Source organism: Dendropsophus ebraccatus, chromosome 1 (genome assembly GCF_027789765.1).
Source record: "Dendropsophus ebraccatus isolate aDenEbr1 chromosome 1, aDenEbr1.pat, whole genome shotgun sequence".
Taxonomy (NCBI): Eukaryota; Metazoa; Chordata; class Amphibia; order Anura; family Hylidae; genus Dendropsophus; species Dendropsophus ebraccatus.
Window position 1 is genome coordinate 4,543,445 of NC_091454.1, and position 24,667 is coordinate 4,568,111.

The 24,667-nt window shown below is 51.8% G+C and overlaps 1 protein-coding gene and 1 long non-coding RNA gene across 5 annotated transcripts in view; one reads left to right on the forward strand and one right to left on the reverse strand.

Moving 5' to 3' along the window:
• LOC138786959 (uncharacterized) overlaps positions 1-824 on the reverse strand; it is a 31,151-nt gene extending 30,327 nt beyond the window's left edge. The window contains exon 1 of the long non-coding RNA XR_011362265.1: positions 290-824. This is a non-coding gene — a long non-coding RNA (uncharacterized lncRNA). The remainder of the gene's footprint in view (positions 1-289) is intronic.
• TRIM24 (tripartite motif containing 24) lies at positions 255-23,870 on the forward strand. 4 transcript variants are annotated; one of them, XM_069964002.1, is made up of 19 exons: positions 255-830; positions 13,361-13,479; positions 14,076-14,223; positions 14,327-14,456; positions 16,041-16,157; positions 16,920-17,034; positions 17,124-17,270; positions 17,397-17,511; positions 17,804-18,063; positions 18,146-18,322; positions 18,475-18,633; positions 19,776-19,905; positions 19,990-20,056; positions 20,555-20,732; positions 20,818-21,134; positions 21,348-21,477; positions 21,552-21,626; positions 21,786-21,938; positions 22,383-23,870. In XM_069964002.1, the coding sequence occupies exons 1-19, from the start codon at positions 527-529 to the stop codon at positions 22,572-22,574; spliced, it is 3,033 nt and encodes a 1,010-aa protein (XP_069820103.1). In that variant the 5' UTR covers positions 255-526; the 3' UTR covers positions 22,575-23,870. The 4 variants fall into 4 exon arrangements, with proteins under 4 accessions (XP_069820103.1, XP_069820118.1, XP_069820095.1 ...); XM_069963994.1 differs by having other exon boundaries at positions 256-830; positions 14,073-14,223; XM_069964009.1 differs by lacking the exon at positions 18,475-18,633 and having other exon boundaries at positions 256-830; positions 14,073-14,223.
• The last annotated feature ends 797 nt before the right edge of the window (positions 23,871-24,667 follow it).

The following is a 24,667-nucleotide window of genomic DNA, read 5'->3' on the forward strand; positions in this document are numbered from 1 at the left end:
CACCTCACACTTTGCAGCTGCTCAGTAGAGAACTTTCCCTCACCTCACCTCACACTTTGCGGCCGCTCTTTGCAGCACTCTTTGTTCTGGGCTCTGCCGCTGCACAAAGCCTCCTCACCTCATCTACATTCCAGTCAGGACCATCGCTTAATATTCATGATCCAACCCCGCCCAGCTTATTAAATATTCATCACGCGCTTCCTATTGGATAAAGGATTGGGGGCGTGTCCTCAGAAGCCCGCTCTCTTGGCGGAGCAAGGGGGGGGGAAAACACAGTCCTGGATCGTACCACGCCGCAGGGGGACCCGGAGAGTAGAGTTCGGCCGCGACCATCACGTTGTTCCAGCAGTTTCCCTCGGACTCAGCCGCCGTTGGAGTGGTAGCGGCCGCAGGGAGGCGTGCCTGGATCGGGCGCTCAGTCTGCGTCGGGCGGCCGTGCCTGTCGGATGTCAGGAGGCGGCGAGGCCGCTGGAGCGGATAGAGCAGCGCGGGCGGTGAGGCCCAGGAAAGTCCGAGGACTCTGAGCATGGAGGGGGCCGCGGCCTCGTCTCAGCCGGTCCCTCCGCCGCCGCCCCCGGAGAATGAGGCGGAGAGCCGGCCGGGGCCTGAGGAGCGCAGCGGGGAGAGGGCCGCCCTCAGCCTGCTGGAGACGTGCGGTGTGTGCCGGCTAAACATCCAGAGCCGGAGCCCCCGCCTGCTGCCCTGCCTGCACTCCGTGTGCCAGAGGTGTCTACCGGCGCCCAGCCGTTACATCAGCCTGCCCGCCGCCGCCGCGGGACCCCCGCCCCCCGGAGCCCCCCAGAGCGGGCCCCCGGGAGGAACCGTGCAGGGTGAGTACCATCTATATATTACATCTATTATATACCTGTATATATGTGCTGTGTATGACCGGGCCCCCGGGAGGAACCGTGCAGGGTGAGTACCATCTATATATTACATCTATTATATACCTGTATATATGTGCTGTGTATGACCGGGCCCCCGGGAGGAACCGTGCAGGGTGAGTACCATCTATATAATACTGTGTATATGTGTGCTGGGTATGAGAGTGACCCCCAGAGCGGGCCCCTGGGAGGAACCGTGCAGGGTGAGTACCACCTATGTACTATCTATATATATTGGGTATACGTATATATGTGCTGTGTATGACCGGGCCCCCGGGAGGAACCGTGCAGGGTGAGTACCATCTATATACTATCTATATGTACTGGGTATACGTATTTATGTGCTGTGTATGACCGGGCCCCCGGGAGGAACCGTGCAGGGTGAGTACCATCTATACATCACTGTCTATACCTATGTGTGTGCTGTGTATACGTATATATGTGCTGGGTATGAGTGTGACCCCCCCAGACCGGCCCGGGAGGAACCGTGCAGGGTGAGTACCATCTATATAGTGCTGGGTATGAGTGTGATCCCCAGACCGGGCCCCCGGGAGGAACCGTGCAGGGTGAGTACCATCTATATAATACTGTGTATACCTATATTTGTGCTGGGTATGAGTGTGACCCCCAGACTGGCCCGGGAGGAACCGTGCAGGGTGAGTACCATCTATATAGTGCTGTGTATGAATGTGACCCTCAGACCGGGCCCTGGGAGGAACCGTGCAGGGTGAGTACCATCTATATAGTGCTGTGTATGAGTGTGACCCTCAGACTGGGCCCTGGGAGGAACCGTGCAGGGTGAGTACCATCTATATAGTGCTGTGTATGAGTGTGACCCTCAGACCGGGCCCTGGGAGGAACCGTGCAGGGTGAGTACCATCTATATAGTGCTGTGTATGAGTGTGACCCTCAGACCGGGCCCTGGGAGGAACCGTGCAGGGTGAGTACCATCTATATAGTGCTGTGTATGAGTGTGACCCTCAGACCGGGCCCTGGGAGGAACCGTGCAGGGTGAGTACCATTAGGGATTAGCGAGCCATTACAAACCAGTTTCGTTACGAACTTTGAGAAAGTTTGTTAGGAATCTGGTAAAAATAACAGCGATGCAAAATTGTACTTTTGTCACAGAATAGACCAGGATACAAGGGATTATTACTCCTATAATCCCTTGTATCCTGGTTTTCTGTGAATATCAAGATGTGTGACGTCACCCCTGTTAGGGTGAGACCTTAATTTAGTCTCTAATATACCTGGGTGCTGCCTAATCAAAAATGTAATGTGACAGCTGTCTGTGAGTATCAACCAAGACACATGAAAGCAACTTCAGTGCTCAAGCTTATCGAATTTATTAAGGGAAAATCAGTTCATATCTTTACAATCAGGTTCAAAAAATAGAAGAACCCTGTTTAACCGCAACAACAAAAAGTAAAAAAAAAAAAAGTCCCATCACTGTCGCAGAAACAAAAAAAAGTCCCATCGCCTGTCCCATCACTGCACTGTTGTAGAAAAATGTTGGCGACTCATTGGGTATCTCGGTGTCCAGGACCGTGCACCCCAGTGCTGATGTCTGGTCCTTTAATTATGGGCGAGGGCAGTACATGTGTTACTGCCCATTGGGTCAACATTCCCCCAGAAGACCACCAGAAAGTTAGCCCATTCTTGCCACTGTCACCTCCCCGGTGCTTTAGGAGGCCAGTTCTGCACAAGTTCTGCCTCCACCATCTTGCAACCATCCATCACTATGACTGCAGTCCAACCTGCCCCGTTATCTTACCAACGATGTCAGGCCCGGCGCTCTCAGGCTGTCCTCCATTTTGTGAGCCTGGGTGAACTTAGCCACAGTGGGTAGGAGCTCCTCCGGACCACCAGGGAGGAGATATATGAATGGCTGAGTCAAGGTCAACTAACGGTGGGAAGTGTTGTAGCCGACAATGGAAGGAACCTTGTCTCTGCAGTGCAGCAGGGAGTCATACACCTTGTATGGCACAAGTGATAAACCTCATAGTGCACAGGCTTCTTCCAACATGTCCTGCCAATTGTTAATCCCTTTTGAGGATGTGACTCTGTGAGCATCAAGGACATCATCCCACTCGTTCGTATTCTGGAAAGTGTGGTAACCAACATCATCAGCGAGGAATCCCAGGCCACCACTCCAAGGCTGACCATCCTCCTCCTCCATGAATAGTTTGTTCCCAATCATACTGGCCTGGGTGCAATCAAGTGGTGCCGCCTCCTCCTCCAATAGTCTCTTTTCAACCATAATGTTTTCCACCTACTGGGTCCAAGGAACTTTGTGTCCTATGTCCCGTGTAATCACTTACACCTTGGCTATTTTTTTTTCACTATTTTTGCACTTTGATTCTTCCGCTTTTTTCATTGTAATAGCAACTGCAACTAAACGAAACTGTACCCTATCAGGCTCCCACTATTAGAGCTGCAATTATTCAGCCATTACAGCAAGGTTCGTTTTAGGTTCAGTTCGTACGAATCCGAACTTCATGAAAGTTCGCCGGATCGACCCGAACTGAACTTTTCAAAAGTTCATTCATCCCTAAGTACCATCTATATAATACTGTGTATACTTATATATGTGCTATGTATGAGTGTGACCCCCCAGTCCGGGCCCCGGGAGGAACCGTGCAGCGTGAGTACCATCCATATATCACTGTCTATACCTATACATGTGCTGTGTATGAGTGTGACCCCCCAGTCCGGGCCCCGGGAGGAACCGTGCAGCGTGAGTACCATCCATATATCACTGTCTATACCTATACATGTGCTGTGTATGAGTGTGACCCCCCCCCCCAGACCGGGCCCCGGGAGGAACCGTGCAGCGTGAGTACCATCTATATATTATTGTGTATGTGTGCTGGGTATGAGTGTGACCCCCAGGAGGAACCATGCAGGGTGAGTACCATTTATATAATACTGTCTATACCCATATATGCTCTGTGTATGAGTTTGACTCCCAGACCGGGCCCAGGGGGAACCGTGCAGTGTGAGTACCATCTATATATCGCTGTGTATGAGTGCGACCTCCAGACTAGGCCCTGGGAGTAACCGTGGAGGGTGAATACCAACTATATATCACTGTGTATACTCGTATATGTGATGTGTATGAGTCCCAGACCAGGCCCCCGTGAGCAACCGTGCAGGGTGAGTACTGTCAATATATCGCTGTGTATGAGTGTGACCCCCAGACCGGGTGCCCGGGTGGGAGCTGTGCAGGGTGAGTACAATGTATAGGCTTTTATCTGTGCTGATTATGAGCAGTGTATATACTTATTCATGTGCTGTGTATGTGTGGCTCCAAGGGGGAACCGTGCGGGGTGAGTACAGTATCACTGTGGCCCCCGGGCAGCACCATGCTGGGTGAGTGCAAATGATTGCCCCCCCCCCCATACTGGGCCTCACTCCAGTCTATACTATACTTGTATCTGTGCTGTGTATCACTGTTGTGGCCCCCATACTCAGAGGCCCCTGGGTATCACTGTGCAGATTGAACCCCGCTGTGGTCAGTGTGGCCCCGGTACCTGGAGGTCTCACTTCTGTCTGCCCTCGTATCTGCATCCTGTACCCTAATGTATCACTGGGGCCCCACATCTGTATCTATCACATCTGTTCACCCCAATATATATCCTTGTGACCCACATCTTAGCTGCCCTACCCTCACATCATTGTACCCCAGTATAGCCCATATCTCGGGGCAATATGTGCAGGGTGAGTGTCTAGCTGGGGCCTAACCTTGTATCTGTGCCCCAGTGTGAATGTGTATACACTCCACCGCCCCACTGGTGACTGCTGAAAACTGATCTACTCACCACCCATCCCAACCTGATACTTCATCCGCCTATTCCGAAATTTTCTTTAGTGGTTTTGCTGATGAGGTTCTAGTTTGCTGTGATATAATTTGTGGTCTATATAGGGGGGAGGTCTGTGCCTCCCTGGATGTTACATTACACCCTGTATTATACCCCAGAGCTGCACTCGCTATTCTGCTAGTGGGGTCACTGTGTATATACATTACATTACTGATCCTGTATTATACTCCAGAGCTGCACTCACTATTCTGCTGGTGAGGTCACTGTTTACATACATTACTGATCTGGAGTTTGCTCTGTGGCCCCGGGATCAGAGTCCGGTGATTATACACGTGCAAGGAGTCTTTATAGGCCCGGTGTCGGGCAGGTGATGGAATAACCCATCTTTCTGGGTGATAATGTAGAGACTGCTATGGGAGCTGTGATTGCTCTGACTGTGAAGAATCCTTTCCTATGTAAATGATGGGGCTGCTTTTTTTTCCCATGTATTTGCTGGGCAGGTCTATGAATTGGTCACGTGTATATTTGCTAATCTCAGCATGTCCAGCTCCGGCCTGACCCCTCTACATCTCACCTTTTCACCTTTCTGCTGTGTGGAGCTCAAACCCATTCCTGTGTTGACGAGGCCCTTCAGTGAGTTGGGAAAACTGCTTTTTAGTTTTTTGCCTCCAATAAATGTATTGGATTTCTTACCTGCCGCCTGGCATTGAGTGGCACTCACACGGTTTCTACTGATCTTCTATTGTATTATATAGCAGACGATTAGGGTGGAAAGTTCTAGAGATCCAGGAAGTCTCATGTGTTTCACATCCAGAGCTGCATTCTAAATTCTGCTGGATGCAATCTGTAGACAGACCCTGAACCAGCAGCAGCGAGTGGTGTTAGATGCTGCGGTAAGGTCCTGGTCTTTCTCTCTACAACCCCTGAACCAGCAGCGGAGAGGGTCAATAGTCGTCAAGCTGCTGTAATAGTAGTAGGTGTGATAGAGGGCTAGTTGTGTGCAGCCCCTGAACCAGCAGTGGAGGTGCTGAATAGTCAGGCGGCTGTAATAGTGGTAGTAGGTGTGAAGCCTTTAGAAGGTAACAGAGGGGTTGGGGCTTGCTCTGCACAGACTCTGAACCAGCTGTGGAGGCTGTAGATGTGAAGCCTTCATGGGGCAGTAGTATGAATAGAGCTCTAGCTGTGTGCAGCCCCTGAAGCAGCAGTGGAGGAAGAGGTGGTCCATGTGGATGACTATTACACGTTGGGCGATGGGTGACTATTACGTTGCGCGGTCGTCAGCCTATGATTTTTAGGTCTGGAAACAGCTGGTGATCATTTCATTGGCTGATCGTTGTCTCGTCCTGATTCCTCCGATTATGGCTCTGTGTAATGAGCCCCTTACAGTCTGCGCACACTGAACCAGCAGGAGCTGCTGTGAGATCATAACACTTATATAAAAAAATTATTCAGTGGGTCCGTCCAATGGACTGTAACCGTAGCCGTCCTCAAGTACTGCAGCGGCGTTCCATCCTCAGGTCTGTCCCACGTAGTGAAACCAGACGAGTTCCATCCTCAGGTCTGTCCCACGTGCTGTAACTGCAGACGCGTTCCATTCTCAGGTCTGTTCCACGTAGTGTAACCGCAGACGCGTTCCATCCTCAGGTCTGTCCCACGTAGTGTAACCGCAGACGCGTTCCATCCTCAGGTCTGTCCCACGTGCTGTAACTGCAGGCGCGTTCCGTTCTCAGGTCTGTCCCACGTACCATAAGCGCAGCCGCGGTCTGTCCCATGTACTGTAACTGCAGCTGCATTCCATCCTCACGTCTGTCCCACGTACCGTAACCGCAGCGGCGTTCCGTTCTCAGGTCTGTTCCATGTACTGTAACCGCAGCCGCTTTTCATTCCCAGGTCTGTCCCATGTACCGTAACCGTAGCCGCGTTCCATCCTCAGGTCTGTTCTGTGTTTTGTGTAAGCGCTGCAGCCACCTGACCCCGTATACGAGAACCTCCAGATAGATGATCAGCTTGTGCAGCCGCCTCCTGACCCCCGTATACAGAGAACCTTCAGATAGATGACACCCCCCCCCCCCCCCCCCCTCCCCCACTGTATACAGAGAACCTCCAGATAGAGATGATCAGGTCGTTCTCCTCTTTTGGCAGCAAAGGTTGGAACTATTTTTGGGTTATTATATTATAGAGTGTCTTTATATTTGCTGTGATTCTGCTCCTGGATTTGGAGGGAGTGGGTTTCGGGTCACGCAAAGTTTTTTTTCTTTATTATCCACTGGAAATGTTTTATATTCTTTCCATATTCTGTTGGGTTTGCACCTAAACAGCCAAAGCAGAGATTTGGTTCACAAGTGGCCTCATGTAATAGTGAATTATTTTAGAGTGTTGTGGGCGTGCTGTTGAATCTTATCGTGAGCGTGCTCTGTAACAGATGTAATTATGCAGATAATTGGGAGGTGGGGAGGTGTGACCATCACCCTACTGACTTCTGTGGCATAGTGTAGAGAGCATGCCTTGTGACTGTACAGACTCTGTGCAGGGACTGGGCCTGATGCCCTTCTGTAGCTGGGGATTTGATGGGGCAGTAATTGGGTTTTCTTTAGTAAATCAATGCCAGATATAAAAAGATTCTTTTGTAAGGAAACCTTTGTCTTTTTTTTTAAGCTTGAGGGGCCCGACCGACACGTATCAAGGCCAGGTACTGTCCCCAGCTATCCCCCTTAGTCCTATAGACTGTAAGACGACTGGTGGTGACACAGGGGATCTGAGAATTTGTGTGATCGGATGGACCCCCAGGCGCTCGTAGGTTTATCACCTATCCTCTGCAGACATTGTACATCACTGCCAATTGGTATGAAACACAGAGCAAAATCACAGCTTTGGCTCAAGCTCCCTGACAATTGGTAGCAGGAACAGTACGTGACCTCTGGTATTTGTTTCAACAAAATGATTTACCTGGTGACAACCACAGCGCCAAGGAAAAGCATTAAATCAAATGGCTCCACCATCAAAGTTAGAAAAAAAATAAATAATAATCCGCGCCAGTTACCAAGCCAAGGGCTTGGCACCAGACACTAGCAAATCATTAACATTTGGCTTCAAGATCAAAACATATCACCAAGAGGATCCCTGGCTCTCTGTACCTATCCCATGGAATGGATCACTGCCACTTGGTACTTATCCCGGGGGAATGGATCACTGCCACTCAGTACCTATCCTGGGGAAATGGTGGCTGCCACTCAGTACCTATCGCAGGGAATGGATCACTACTACTCGGTATCTATCCCGGGGAATGGATCACTACTACTCGGTACCTATCCCGGGGAATGGATTGCCGCCACTCTGGTACCTATCCCGGGGAATGGATTGCCGCCACTCTGGTACCTATCCCAGGGAATGGATTGCCGCCACTCTGGTACCTATCCCGGGGAATGGATTGACGCTACTCTGGTACCTATCCTGGGGAATGGATTGCCGCCACTCTGGTACCTATCCCAGGGAATGAATCGCAGTCACTCTGGTACCTATCCCAGGGAATGGATCACAGTCTTTCCGGTACCTATATCGGGGATTGGATGACTTCCACTTCAGTACCTTTCGCGGGAACAGATCACTGCCATTCCGGTACCTATCCCGGGGATAGGTTGACTTCCACTCCGGTACCTATCTTGGGGAATGGATCACCGCTACTATGGTACCTATCCCGAGAATGGATTGCTGCCACTTGGTACCAAGTTGAGTACATGTAAATCAGACTTGGTTTTAATCTTAGGACCTGGCACCAGGATGGGTACCATATCACTGGCACCACTTCATGGCCTAATTGTTATAAATTTCTGGTTTATAGTACCAGGATCTCAAAGACTCTGGCACTTTTTAACACCATAGTTTATGGGTACCAAAATGGGCAACTTTCTTATGATAACATTGTGCACTGTTCCCATCCAGTTGGGCGCATGCAGTGCAGATGTGGTCACCCATCCTCTTCCATAATTTATCCAGTTATCAGTGATGGATTCTCCACAAGATGTAGATTAGACTTTCCTACCCTTTCGAACGATGATGTAAACCTTTCCAAAATTTGCAGTGACTCATGGATATGACACTTGAGGTCATTGCCTCGCCCGCTGTCCCTTTGTGAGTCAGTGGCTCGTGTGACACGTCCTACCCAGAATTCCTTTGCACTTCCGGAATCAGCTGACTGTGATTTGCTTACCCAGTAAGCCATCGCGGATCCCTTTACCCATAAATGACTTATGTAAATTGGACCATTTGGCGGTGACACGTGTGCGGCATCTCACCGGCTTGTTTCAGAAAGAACGATTTGCATTATCGGTCGGAGTCTGATAACTTAAGAGCAAAATGCAAATATTAGGATGGGGATGGGAATATATTCTCCAGATACTGGCTCTGCAGCGTTCCCTGTGCACCTGACCACCAGTTATCTCCCTGTCAGATTGAAAGTGAGGTAATTTTCTGAAGTGTCCTCTGATCGACTTGAGAGGGTATGATGGCTTTTGCAGCCTGGACGAACTTTGTAGATTATCTTTGATTTGTTAATTTACCCGTTTTGTGTCCCCATGGTCACAGACTACAAACATTGTGTAGTCAGATCATATAGTCACAAGTGTCAGATCAGAGCAAATACAATCTACATGGAATGCGGAGTAGTCATGCCCCGGCTTTTACCACCTTCACCTAATTCTTCAGCTCTTATCTGTGCCGCCATACTTGAGTGTCTGTAGCCCATTGTAGACAACTTTCACAACTCTATTACAAAAGGTGGGTGCCCGATAGGAAGCTTCAAGTCAATCTGTTTAATATATATGCGGTCATGATGATCAGGCGTCATCTTCTCTTCCTCTGCGCTCTCCACAGGAGTTGAAAACACATTGGACGGTGTATAAAAACAAATGTGCCTGCTTCTTGTAGAGGGTGACCTGTTGGCAAGCCTGTTCATGGGGTTACTTATAGACCTGCTTGTGGTTTCTGAACTTGAAGAGTTCTGGGGGCAGGGTTGACCTCTTGAGGACATCTGTGACTTAAATTTATCCACTTCTCAGGCGATCTGTACGACCTCAGTATAACCCATCGTTCCACTCGTATCCAAGTGTCGATCTGTCAGGAACGTCACGTCTTTCTGGAGTACAGTAGTATTTTTATGTGATTGCTCCTTTCCATTGACTGCCAAATGGTTAAGTCTGAGCCCTGGTCTATAAAGGCCCTATTACACAGAGCGATTATCCTTTAAAAATTCGCAATAACCAAAAATGAACAATTATCCCCCTCACATAACACCCAACAAACAAAGGAAAAGTCGTTAATCATCTTACAACATGTTGAAAAATCATCATCATCATTGGTAATTCGACAATCGCAGATACTGTGTGGGTTGTCCTGAGGAACGATTAGCGACTATATAACGATGCAAAAATTATCGTTAATAGTGGCAATCAGTGAATGTAATAGAATCGTTCGCAACAAAAACGCTAGTTCTCACTAGTGATCGTTATAGCAAAGCTTTACGCGATAATCGATGAGCGTTATAGGGCCTTAAGATTTTATAGTATCCCTTCGATCAGATTAGTCAGTAGATTGGGGAAAGTGGCGACAAATAGTTTCTCTAACAAAAAAGTGTTCCATTTAAACATCTCCCCCTGCAGCCATATAACAGCCAACCCTTTCCTGTAGCCTCTGTGTAAAATGATAGGCTCTCCTCCCTGGCAGCAGGAAGTGACATCACAGCTTTAGGTGATAACAGGAAGTAAGAGCCCAGAGGGAGGTGGAGGTCCCTCGAATATTTTTTTTTTTTTCTTGTTTAGGCTAACCTTCCTGATCGAGTCAATATGACAGTCATGGCGCCGCCATATTGAATGTGTTCTTTTTAACAACACACTTTGCCAGTGGAGATTCGGGTATAGCACTTATGACCTCCCATTTAATGGGGTTTGTGTGTTGGTTTGGTGGCGGCCATGATTCATGCTCCGATCCTGTACAGTGTGCATGTGGCACAGTCTATCGACACAGTATTAGAGCCACAGTGCTGTACACCCTGGACAACGACATTATTCCTCAGCGGGGGGGTTGGGGGGGTAGCAGAGTGCACGTCTTGTTCTGCAGTCCTCATTACCCCCCTCTTCCTCTCCCTGTCAATGGTTTGACCTGTTTTGAGCCGAGGAGGGAGAGACGGGGAGTCTGGATTTTTTCAGCCACTTCCAGCTGAAACCAGTCTGAGGCGGTTTACACAGCCGACGTCCTGAGTATTAATGGAAACGTGACGGGGGATGGGCAGAGATCACACGTGCAGAGCTCGGCTCATGCCGGCAGTGCACTAGACCTGGATGGGAATGAATTGGACCATGGGATGAATTGGTGGGAATAATAACGCAGTGGCCAGGTCCGCAACATCTCACTTTTTGTTTACATTCACAGAACAGAACATATTGAGCGACTTTACGGATACTTTTTACTTAGTTTACCTGCTACGACAGAATGAGACCATAATGCACACGACCCCTATTGGATCCAATGGGGTCACATGCATTATAGTCGCAAAGTGTATTCATATCCCACACTTTTGGATCACCAAAGGGACCTGACATTGATCTGGCAATCATGGGTATACTTTAATCTCGAGGCTTTTTTTTTTTTTTTTCTTCTCCAGTCACATAGATATAATCACTCAGTGTAATATAATATATATAATGGTGGATCTGTGAACACCTCTTTGGGCGTGACTGGAGCAGTAGATGTAGATGACGTCCTTCAAAGAATCATGCCGTTGTTACGCTTTGGTCATGACTGTGGAGAGATGCAACTTTGCGTTCCTAGACGGCCTCCCAGCAGGTCTTGGTGTCATGCGGAAAACCGGTGGGCGGAGACTAATATGGGGCTGTATGACTGCGGTTCTAACGGATGACTCATTGAGTGCTGAGCGTACTAGGGTGACTTACGTCACGGTGTGTCTTGTTTACAGTGATGTCATACACTTGATATTACATGGGCGGAGCTTATCCGCTGAGTCACGCGGGTGGAGCAGCTGTTATTATAACGTTTTATTGTGTTTTTGTTTTTAGTCTGACGTTTGGAGGGGGTGGATTTTCCCGTGGACTCTTTACGAGTCATCTGACGGTGATCTCCGCCGCTGTTATGAGTCTCATACAGGAATAATAATTATATAAATTAGCTGTGAAATTCGTTTTTGGCGCCGTCTTAGTTAACAAAAAAAACACATCAGATTTTTCTCGATGGTTAATAATGTTGTGATCTTTCACTGTCTAAACTATCGCTGTAATAGTGGAAGGTCGCTGATCGCAGTGATCTAAGCGTTGTGTGTGGTTGTCCCCACATGTTACACAAGGAGAGCCACCCTTAGATCCGCTTAGCGTCAGTGTTAGATTGATGGTTTTATTGGAGAGATTATCATTGTTTAAAATAGAGAGTGAGCATGTCAGTGTTCGGTGGCGTGTCTTTCTCTTCTCTCTCTTGACCCCCCTCTTCGTCCTGGCCATCTTTTACGCCTCTGTCTTGCCCATCTCTCTTCCGCCCTCCTCTCCGTCTCACCTTTCTCTTTCCTGCCCTTTTCTCAGTCTTGCCCGAGTCTCTCTCGTCCACCCTTCTCTCCGTCTTGCCTTCTCTCTCCTTTCTTACTCGTCTCTTTAGCCCTCCACTTCATGTCTCTCTCCAACGCACCTCGGTCTCACCCGTCTCTCTTCTGCCCTCCACTCAGTCTTGCCCATGTCCCTCTTGTCCACCCTCCTCTCCTTCTTGCCCGTGTCTTTCTCTCCCCCCACACTCTTCTGTGTCTCTCTTTAGTCTTCTGTCTCTTGTCCACCCTCCTCTCCGTCTCGCCCGTCTCGCTTGCCTCATCCTCATTGCGTGCCTCACGTGGATCCTATGACTGATCCTGGCACAGAGGTCACATAGGGTGAAGTGACTGAGTAAACAGATGGCGGCAGCTCCATCCTTGTTACCCGCTCGTCTTGTGACCTGTCACCCGTCACTTATCACATTATAATAGCTGTGACGCCGTATCGGGGAGATGTGCAGAGATCTTGTCACGGTTACATGTGGTTATTGTAATGATTGAGTACCAGATATTTCAAGGCGCTGTCTGTTTTAATTTCACTTACATTAAAGGAGTATTTGCCTCTCTACATGTTATCCCCCCAATCCATAGCATAATGGGGTAACAAGCTGCTCACTGGGGCCCGACTGATCCTGAGTGGTCCCGCTGTACACTGTGTTGTCCCCTGATTATGTCTCTTGCAGTGAATGCCGTACACTGTGCTGTCCCCTTGGTTCCCGGGCTTGTCCCCTGATGGTCTTGTCTCTTGCATCTTTCCCGGGCTCGTCCCCTGATGATCATGTCTCTTGCAGTGGATGGCGTACACTGTGCTGTCCCCATCATTTCCGCGCTCGTCCCCTGATCCTCTGTCTTGTCTCTTGCAGTGAATGCGGTACACTGTGCTGTCCCCTGATGATCATGTCTCTTGCAGTGAATGCGGTACACTGTGCTGTCCCCTGATGATCATGTCTCTTGCAGTGGATGGCGTACACTGTGCTGTCCCCTGATGATCATGTCTCTTGCAGTGAATGCCGTACACTGTGCTGTCCCCATCATTTCCGCGCTCGTCCCCTGATCCTCTGTCTCGTCTCTTGCAGTGGGAATCATCCGGTGTCCGGTCTGCAGCCAGGAGTGCGCCGAGAGGGACATCATAGAGAATTACTTTGTACGAGACACCACGGAGGTCCCCAGCAGCACCGTGGAGAAGCCCAGCCAGGTGAGACACTGTGCCGACACTGCAGCTGTGAGTGACGATGCTTCAGTAACCAGATTTACAAGCTTCAGAGCTGAAATCTCCCAAGATTCTCTGCTTATTCAGTGTCTGCAGACAGCATTGGGTGCAAATATGCATACAGAGAAGATCCGTCTTTACTCGGGCTGTGTGCAGTCATCTGATGTATAAACCCTCACGTACATTAAGTTAAAAAAAAGTAGTCACCTCCAGAGCTGCACTCACTATTCTGCTGTTACATCATGTCTCATCCTCCAGAGCTGTACTCACTATTCTGCTGTTACATCATGTCTCCTCCAGAGCTGCACTCACTATTCTGCTGTTACATCATGTCTCATCCTCCAGAGCTGCACTCACTATTCTGCTGTTATATCCTGTCTCATCCTCCAGAGCTGCACTCACTATTCTGCTGTTACATCATGTCTCATCCTCCAGAGCTGCACTCACTATTCTGCTGTTACATCATGTCTCATCCTCCAGAGCTGCACTCACTATTCTGCTGTTACATCAGGTCTCATCCTCCAGAGCTGCACTCACTATTCTGCTGTTACATCACTCACGGTATTCTCCCTTTGCAGCAGGTGTGCACGAGCTGTGAGGACAATGCGGAGGCGCAGGGCTTCTGTGTGGAGTGTGTGGAGTGGTTGTGTAAGAACTGCGTGCAGGCGCACCAGAGGGTGAAGTTCACCAAGGACCACACAGTCCGGCAGAAGGAGGAGGTGCCGCCCGGTAAGAGCTCGGGGGGAGTTGGGGAGCGGTAACATCCAGAATGCGCAGTTTTTGTTGGTTTGACCCCTTTTTTTTTTTTTTTTTTTTTTTTTGCCCTTTTAAGCAGTGGGAACGAATAGTCAGCGTCCCGTCTTCTGTCCGTTCCACAAGAAGGAGCAGCTGAAACTGTACTGCGAGACCTGCGATAAGCTGACCTGCCGGGACTGTCAGCTCCAGGAGCACAAGGAGCACAGGTAGGGGGGCGGCCATGATGGGACTGTCAGGTAGGGGGGCGGCCATGATGGGACTGTCAGGTAGGGGGGCGGCCATGATGGGACTGTCAGGTAGGGGGGCGGCCATGATGGGACTGTCAGGTAGGGGGGCGGCCATGATGGGACTGTCAGGTAGGGGGGCGGCCATGGGGGGACTGTCAGGTAGGGGGGCGGCCATGATGGGACTGTCAGGTAGGGGGGCGGCCATGATGGGACTGTCAGGTAGAGGGGCGGCCATGATGGGACTGTCAGGTAGGGGGGCGGCCATGATGGGACTGTCAGGTAGGGGGGCGGCCATGATGGGACTGTCAGGTAGGGGGGCGGCCATGATGGGACTGTCAGGTAGGGGGGCGGCCATGATGGGACTGTCAGGTAGGGGGGCGGCCATGATGGGACTGTCAGGTAGGGGGGCGGCCATGATGGGACTGTCAGGTAGGGGGGCGGCCATGATGGGACTGTCAGGTAGGGGGGCGGCCATGATGGGACTGTCAGGTAGGGGGGCGGCCATGGGGGGACTGTCAGCTCCAGGAGCACAGGTAGGGGGGCGGCCATGATGGGACTGTCAAGTAGGGGGGCGGCCATGGGGGGACTGTCAGGTAGGGGGGCGGCCATGGGGGGACTGTCAGCTCCGGGAGCACAAGGAGCACAGGTAGGGGGGCGGCCATGATGGGACTGTCAGGTAGGGGGGCGGCCATGGGGGGACTGTCAGCTCCGGGAGCACAGGTAGGGGGGCGGCCATGATGGGACTGTCGGCACAAGGAGCACAGGTAGGGGGGCGGCCATGGCGGGACTGTCAGCACAAGGAGCACAGGTAGGGGGGCGGCCATGGCGGGACTGTCAGCACAAGGAGCACAGGTAGGGGGGCGGCCATGGCGGGACTGTCAGCACAAGGAGCACAGGTAGGGGGGTGGCCATGGCGGGACTGTCAGCACAAGGAGCACAGGTAGGGGGGCGGCCATGGTGGGACTGTCAGCTCCAGGAGCACAGGTAGGGGGGCGGCAATGGCGGGATGGTCAACTCCAGGAGCACAGGTAGGGGGGTGGCCATGACGGGACTGACAGGTAGGGGGGCGGCCATGGTGGGACTGTCAGCACAAGGAGCACAGGTAGGGGGGCGGCCATGGTGGGACTGTCAGCTCCAGGAGCACAGGTAGGGGGGCGGCCATGACGGGACTGTCAGCTCCAGAAGCACAAGGAGCACAGGTAGGGGGGCGGCCATGGCCGGATGGTCAGCTCCAGGAGCACAGGTAGGGGGGCGGCCATGGTGGGACTGTCAGCACAAGGAGCACAGGTAGGGGGGCGGCCATGGCCGGATGGTCAGCTCCAGGAGCACAGGTAGGGGGGCAGCCATGGTGGGACTGTCAGCACAAGGAGCACAGGTAGGGGGGCGGCCATGGCCGGATGGTCAGCTCCAGGAGCACAGGTAGGGGGGCAGCCAAGGTGGGACTGTCAGCACAAGGAGCACAGGTAGGGGGGCGGCCATGGCAGACCACCACAACATACACTGCATCCTGGGATTTGGGGTCACATAGAGGGCTACCATACTAAGCGACCTCTCTCCTCTAAGGTACCAGTTTATCGAGGAGGCTTTTCAGAGCCAGAAGGTGATTATAGACACCCTGATAGCCAAGCTGATGGAGAAGAACAAGTACATCAAGTTCACCGGAGACCAAATACAAAACAGGTGCGTCACCCTGGCATACGCCCCTCTCTGATCTGGTTATAATGTAGGGTCCGGTAACGTGGGATACACCCCCCACCACCACCGCCGTTACAGTGGGGTCTATGGACTCCTCAGATAATACCCCCTAATAAAGGATCAGAAGCCGTATACACAGAGGGAAGTTAGGAGGCATATACCCACTGGGGAGAGCATTAAGGAAGGAGGCCTATACCCAAGGGGGGGGTGGGGGGAGACAGGGGCCGTATACACAGAGAGGAGGGGGATCAGGCGCCGTATACACAGAGAGGAGGGGGATCAGGCGCCGTATACACAGAGAGGAGGGGGATCAGGCGCCGTATACACAGAGAGGAGGGGGATCAGGCGCCGTATACACAGAGAGGAGGGGGATCAGGCGCCGTATACACAGAGAGGAGGGGGATCGGGCGCCGTATACACAGAGAGGAGGGGGATCGGGCGCCGTATACACAGAGAGGAGGGGGATCGGGCGCCGTATACACAGAGAGGAGGGGGATCGGGCGCCGTATACACAGAGAGGAGGGGGATCGGGCGCCGTATACACAGAGAGGAGGGGGATCAGGCCGCTGCTGGTCGTCTTAGCTGATCAGGTTCCCGGTTGCTGCATTGCAGTCCCTATAGTAGATGTCTCCTCCGTACCCCGCGAGCCTCCGCTCTCCCTGTAATTGGAACAATATTTCAGCCCTGACAGCTCGTTCTCCTGCAGAGCGTCGCGCTTCATCCATTCTCTCCCATCTTCCTCCCCAGAATCCAAGAAGTGAACCAGAACCAGAAGCAGGTGGAGCAGGACATCAAGGTGGCCATCTTTACATTAATGGTGGAGATTAACAAGAAGGGCAAAGCCCTGCTGCAGCAGCTGGAGGTGAGGAGCCCTGTCCTGCAGTGTACTCCAGAGCTGCGCTCACTCTTCTGCTCACTCACCCGTAACGTTTGTTCTTGCTCTGGTGACAGGCTTTGGCCAAGGAGCGGAGGATGAAGCTACTGAAGCAGCAGAGCGAGGTGGACTGCTTCTCCAAGCAGCTGGAGCATGTGGTCTATTTCTCCAAGTGGGCGGTGTCCAGCGGCAGCAGCACCGCCCTCCTGTACAGCAAGAGGCTGGTGAGTCACATGACCAGTGCAGACCTGCAGCTGTCGGGGGGGGGGGGGGGGGGTAGTTGGGGTCACACCTTGTGTTCTGGGTCTTTCCTCTCCACAGATTATATAGAAGCTTTGTTTCTCCCTCAGATCACGTATCGGTTGCGACACCTGCTGCGCGCCCGCTGGGACATCGCCCCCATAACCAACAACGTCCAGTTTCTGTGTGATGCTAATTCCTGGGCGCAGCACATCTTCAGTCTAGGTAAAGTAAGGCGTGGCTGTATACCACGGTGGGCGGGGCCTCTTCTTGGTAGTGATGGTGTGGGTGGGGCCTTGGACTGTAGTGTTGGAGTGGGTGGGGCATCAGGTCTGTAGGGATTGGATGGGCATTTCTAGTGAGGGATTAGGAGGGTGGGGGGCTCTGAGCAGTCTGCAGGGAGTGGGCGGTGCCTCTGGGCAGTTTGTAGGGGTGCAGTGGGTGGGGCCTATGATAGTACTTAGGGAGGTCATGTGACCATCATGCTGATGTCGTTGTCTCACTGTTGCCCCCACAGGCTCTCTGGTCATTGAAGAGGGGGACCCGGCCCAGCAGACGGCCCCCGCGGAGGTCCACAATTCTCAGGGGAACCCGCCGCCCGGCCACCAGCTCTCTAAATTCCCCTCACAGATCAACCTGGCACAGCTCCGGCTCCAGCACATGCACCAGCAGCTCCTCGCCCAGCGGCAGCAAGGCCAGCGACGGCCGAACGTCCCCGCCCAACCCATGGTGATGACCAATCCCAGGATCCAGGGCCCTGGGCCCCATCAGCCTCCGGTGGGTATTCGGGTAGGCCCCTCCCCCGTGTTACAGCATGTCAGCCGAGCCCGGGCCTGACCTGTGCTGCTTCCTCCACCAGGGCCAGAGATTTGTCACTGTTCAGGGCATGAACCCCCGGGCCAATGGGCTGGTGATGTCCGGCCAGCTGTGGCACCCTGGCCCCTCCCCCGAGCTCCACATGCACAACATTCCCCGGAGAGGAGCGGCACCCAACACGCTGAGGGCGCCCTACATGGTGCAGAACGCAATGAAGCAGGTACCAGCCCCAATACTCCCATCATCCTCTCTGCTCTCAGGGAATGGAAACCGCTTATAATGTGTAATGTGAACAGTCAGCGAGCAGAGATACTCAGCCACATTGTATTAGGAACCTGAGCGTCGGGTCCTGATGGTGTCTCTTGCCTCTAGTGGCAGATGACCGGAAACCAGACCATGTCCAACCCGGCCGCCAGCAGCAGCGGCACCCCGTCCAGCCCGACCATCAGCGATGGCAAAGGCCTCTCCTCCCCCGTCATGGAGCTGGTGTCCTCAGCAGCGAATTCCTTCAACCTCCCTCCCCTGCCCGATGTAAGTGCAGAACCCCCATCATCCCATCACATGCAGTGTCACCCCCATCATCCCATCACATGCAGTGTCACCCCCATCATCCCATCACATGCAGTGTCACCCCCATCATCCCATCACGTGCAGTGTCACCCCCATCATCCCATCACATGCAGTGCCCCCCCATCATCCCATCACATGCAGTGTCACCCCCATCATCCCATCACATGCAGTGTCACCCCCATCATCCCATCACATGCAGTGTCACCCCCATCATCCCATCACGTGCAGTGTCACCCCCATCATCCCATCACATGCAGTGTCACCCCCATCATCCCATTACATGCAGTGTCACCCCCATCATCCCATCACATGCAGTGCCCCCCCATCATCCCATCACATGCAGTGTCACCCCCATCATCCCATCACATGCAGTGTCACCCCCATCATCCCATCACATGCAGTGTCACCCCCATCATCCCATCACATGCAGTGTCACCCCCATCATCCCATCACATGCAGTGTCACCCCCATCATCCCATCACATGCAGTGTCACCCCCATCATCCCATCACATGCAGTGTCACCCCCATCATCCCATCACATGCAGTGTCACCCCCATCATCCCATCACATGCAGTGTCACCCCCATCATCCCATCACATGCAGTGTCACCCCCATCATCCCATCACATGCAGTGTCACCCCCATCCTCCCATCACATGCAGTGTCACCCCCATCATCCCATCACATGCAGTGTCACCCCCATCATCCCATCACATGCAGTGTCACCCCCATCATCCCATCCCATGCAGTGTCACCCCCCTCATCCCATCCCATGCAGTGTCACCCCCATCATCCCATCCCACAGCGTGTCACCCCCGTTACTTCCATCACACATTGTATCATCACCCCCATCATCCCATCACACGCAGCGCGTCACCCCCATCATCCCATCACACGCAGCGTGTCACCCCCATCATCCCATCACACGCAGCGTGTCACCCCCATCATCCCATCACACGCAGCGTGTCACCCCCATCATCCCATCACACGCAGCGTGTCACCCCCATCACACAGCGTGTCACCCCCGTTACTTCATCACACATTGTATCATTACTCCCATCATCCCTGACCCCAGGAGCTCACACTCTAATCTCCCTGTACAGATTGATAGCACTGATCACGTCATGATGGACAAGATGATGCGTAAGGACCTTGCTATGGAGAGTCACCAGCAGCGCATGGCGTCCCACCGGACTGTCCAGTCCCCCAACTCCTCCGTGCCGTCTCCATTAGGTAAAGAATCTGACATTTTATATCCTGGCCCACTGTCCCCTCCCACCTGACTCTTCACAAATAATGATGGACTTTTCTGTTTAGGGTCCATGGCCGGCATTCATCCTCCAATCCGTACCTCAAGTGCATCCAGTGTGGGCAGCCGGGAGAGGTAAGTGATCATAGCCTCCAGCAGCACAGAGGATGTCAGGAGGGGAGTGTGCTGAACTTATAGGGGAGGTCACAGCAGCACAGAGGATGTCAGGAGGGGAGTGTGCTGAACTTACAGGGAAGGTCACAGCAGCACAGAGGATGTCAGGAGAGGAGGGTGCTGATCTTATACGGGAGGTCACAGCAGCACAGAGGGTGTCAGGAGAGGAGGGGGCTGATCTTATAGGAGAGGAAACAGCAGCACAGAGGATGTCAGGAGAGGAGGGGGCTGATCTTATAGGAGAGGTCACAGGGTGAGTGTTACATAGAGGATCAGCAGGGTCACAGCAGCACAGAGTATGTCAGGAGAGGAGGGTGCTGATCTTATACGGGAGGTCACAGCAGCACAGAGGATATCAGGAGAGGATGTTGCTGGTCTTATAGGAGAGGTTACAGGGTCCCAGCAGCACAGAGTACATAAGCAGCCAGGTCTGAATTTGAATCTTGATCTATTTTGCAGTACGGGGTCTTCCAGCAAACCGAGCGGAGGGGCCGACTCCACACACAGAGTACCAGTTGTCCGGTTGGAGCCCATCAAGATAAAATCCGAACACCACGTGGACAGCGAGGCGCTTGACTATCCGGTGGTGGTGGTGAAACAGGCCAGCCGGCGTCAGCAGCAGCAGCGTGCCCACACCGTAAGAGCCTGCACCCCTGATCGGTGTCCGGTGACCCCTCTCCTCTTCATCTCTCACTGACGTCCACCCTCATCTTCTCTTACAGTCCGATTACTCAGGAAGCATCCTCACATCCATGCTGCTCGACAGAAATGCCAACCGCACCACCAAAGTAGATGCGGGGCCCCGGAGGGACACTCCAGACAGCACTGGGGACCGGCACGTGGTGCAGGAGGGGCACATGTCAGGACCCAACAGCTGGATGTCCCAGAACCATGTAACCGAGAGCGGCGGCAAGGAGGATGACCCCAATGAGGACTGGTGCGCGGTGTGTCAGAACGGGGGCGAGCTGCTGTGCTGCGAGAAGTGCCCCAAAGTGTTCCATCTCTCCTGCCATGTGCCTACGCTGATGAACTTTCCCAGGTCAGACACCGGCTGCAGTACACGGGGACGTTAATCCCTCACACTCTCTGCTTGCTGTCAGTGGGTAGGAAACTTTTTTTACGCCTACAGCAAGCAGAGATCTGTTTTGGTTTTTTACCTGTAAGCGCTGAGTGTTTCAGTGACTCTGTAGCGTCTGGGCTCCCTATGTATGACTCCGCCCAGTTTATGACTCCGCCCTCTACTCTCTCGCAGTGGTGAGTGGTTTTGCACCTTCTGTCGGGATCTTTCCAAACCGGAAGTAGAATACGACTGTGACGACCCAGCGATGGCAGAGAAGAGGAAGCTCGGGGGCATGGCCGTCATGGCGCCAATCGACCAGAGAGTAAGTGTTGTCAGTGCGGTCAACCCTGGCGGTGCTCGGTATCAGACTATTGACCTTTACCATGTTGTCTACAGAAGTGCGAGCGGATCCTCCTGTACCTGTTCTGTCACGAGATGAGCCTGCCCTTCCAAGACCCCGTCCCTCTCACGGTAAGCGATCTCCGCCATGATCTGCGTCACCGAGTTGTCGTAGGGGGGAGGGGGTTTTCTGCGCTTCACAATGCCTCTACATAATGGCTGATAACAGGGAGTGGTAGATGATGATACAAATGCTCGGGCCCGTACACAGCGATCGCTTCTGCGTTTCAGGTGCCTGATTATTACCGAATCATAAAGAGGCCGATGGATTTATCGCACGTCAAGCGGAAACTACAGCTGAACGGCCCATCACACTACGTACGGCCTGAAGAATTTGTGAGTGACATCCGGCTGATCTTCAAGAACTGCGCGGAGTTCAATGAGGTGAGAATGTTAAGGATGGTGGGTTACATTGTGTCTTATCCTCCAGAGCTGCACTCAGTATAGTGGTGGCTGGCAGCATAGGAGCGTAACTAGAAGGCTGACAGAAAGAAGCATGATTGCAGCTCTGGAGGTAACGTAGGCAAAATAGGATTGCTTTCAACCAAAGAGGGAAGCATAACAGAATTATGGATGTGGCTAAAGCAAAGTAGAGATGAGCACAACTCTAGCCGTCCAGTCAAGCAATAGAGTCCAGTTGTTTGGGATTTGATTACCGGAGACTGAAGAAGTTGGATGCTAAAAGATCAGACTTGAGTTGTGTTCATCTCTAATCTTCGGTTGATAAATAAAAATGACCTGGGTGAAGCGGACAGAACAGTCGCTGGGTGTGAACAGGGTCTTGGCCGTGTCTTTAACCCTTTGCATACATCTCTCCCCCCACCGCAGCCCGATTCCGAAGTGGCGACAGCGGGCATAAAGTTGGAGTCTTACTTTGAGGAGCTGATCGCTAACGTTTACCGAGACAAGAAATTCCCCAAAGTGAACTACGAGTTTGGCGCCAGCGACGAAGAGACGGATGACTTTGTCACGCCGCGGAAAAAACGCTTCAAGGGGGACGAGCGCATATTTTTCAAATGAGTTTAGTTTGTAGCGAGTGCCGTGTACATAAGATGTTAGCTGTTGAATAAAACTATTTTTGAAAACGGCTGTGAGCCTGCGACTCGTAACCCGGCCAGGATACAGCCTGAACATGCCGCAAAGAAGGCGCCAGATGAAGGACACAACGTGGATGAAGCTCCGCCCCCTCGCCTGGTTTATAACCAAATCTGTTTCACCGCGCTCAGTCTTCTTCTTCATGGACTTAATGCGTCAGGTTGACGAAGGCGAGAAATGACGTTTCCAGGATGTTCTCCATCGCATTGTTAAGGTTGTCACAGGTTTGAGTCAGGTGACCCCAAGCAGAGTGTCTAATGTGAACTGTTGTCTGGAGGGGAGCAGGAAAGATGAAAACTCCCTCATCTTTAGTTTGATTTCTCTGCACAAGCTTATCTATAGGAGGGGTGAGTTCGATGTGCAGAACCAGAATCTGCGCCTGTAAATACGGAAGTCGTGTTCACTTTGGCAAGAGGGGTCATAGAACGTGATAGGTTCACCAGTAGAGTCTGGTGATCAATCCAATGTGAAGGTCTGATCACCAGGATAGAGGTCACATATAGAAGTAATCTCCATATACAGCTGAGTAGCTTGGTGAATAAATGTCTTAAGAGCTGTGCTCACTATTCTGCTGGTGGTGTCACCATGTACATTACTGTTCCTGCATTACATGGCGTCGGCCTACTTGAATCAGAGGACTATATTGTGCCTGATGTCGAGACATTTACCAGAATGCAAAGCTTTAGGAGGACAAGCAAGGAAACTTCTTGCAGAATAGTGAGTGCAGCTCTGTAGGATAATACAGGATAACTAACCAAGTGACTCCTCCAGCAGAATAGTGAGTGCAGCTCTGGAGTATATTCTAGTGTTACTGCTGTATGGTGCAGATGCTTCTGTAAGTGTATCCGCAGTTTCCTGATTTTTTTTTTTCCTGTATTTTATTTGTTAGATCTCGGGGCATCTCCCGCTCCGACGACTGTTTTTCATTTTATGTTCGATGAGGACAGACAGTCTTTTCTGTTATAACAAATAATGTTAATTTATCAACAATCCATCTTGCTCATTTCTTTGCCTTTTTCCTCCATTTGTGATGCTTTATCATCTGGACTTATTTTGGGGAGTTGTATGATCCCTCAGAGGGTCGTAGATCTTAGTTTTAGGGGGCTGTGGGTTCAGGGTTCTCCGCAGGAACCGATAGAGAAAAGCCGAGGGGCAGAATCTTCCAGAACTCTAGACTAAGTCCTATAATTTACAATAAAAGCTTCCGTTGTGTAAATCTTATAGTTCAGTCCACGTCTGCTCTAATGGTCATGTCATAGTCCAGTTATTATTCTGATGGCTGCTACTCCTGCAGGTCTGTTGTAAACACTACAACTCTCAATATGTGATGGGTGGGTGCTTAATCCCAAATAGATCCCAAGAGCTATCGGGGAGCAGTAATGAGAGATCCTGAGAGCTATCGGGGAGACATCTGTGAAATGTGAGGCCCAACAGATAGCCAACCATGAAAGCAAGATCCTGAGAACTAAGAGGGTACCAATAGGGATAGCGGTGAAAGTGAGATCCTGAGAGCCATTGGGGAGTCAACGGTAATATGTGAGATCTAATGGAACCAGTCGTGATCCTGAGGTCCATTGGAGCCATCCCTGAGAGCTATTGGGGAATCAACAGTGAAATGTGTGGTCTAATGGAACAGTAAAAGTGAGATCCCAGGAGTGAACCAATAGGGAAAGATCCTGAGAGCTAACTGGGAGATCCTGAGGTCTATTGGAACAGACAGGGAAATGTGAGGTCCTGAGAGCTAACAGTGAAATATCCTGGGAACCAGCAGTGAAAGTGAGATCCTGAGTAGAGATGAGAAAACTTCCAGTTTTAAGTCTCAGGTTCAGCAACTTCTTCGAACACTCGGCATCTGGAAAAGTTGGTTGACGCCCTAGGGCTGCCAGGAAAACATGGATCTAGCCTGTGGCTGTTCCATGTTTTTTAGGACTCCTGAGGGCAGCAACCAATGTTTCCAGACACTGGGAGTCAAATGCTGAGTGTTTGGGTTCAAAGAAGTTGGTGACCCCATACTTACG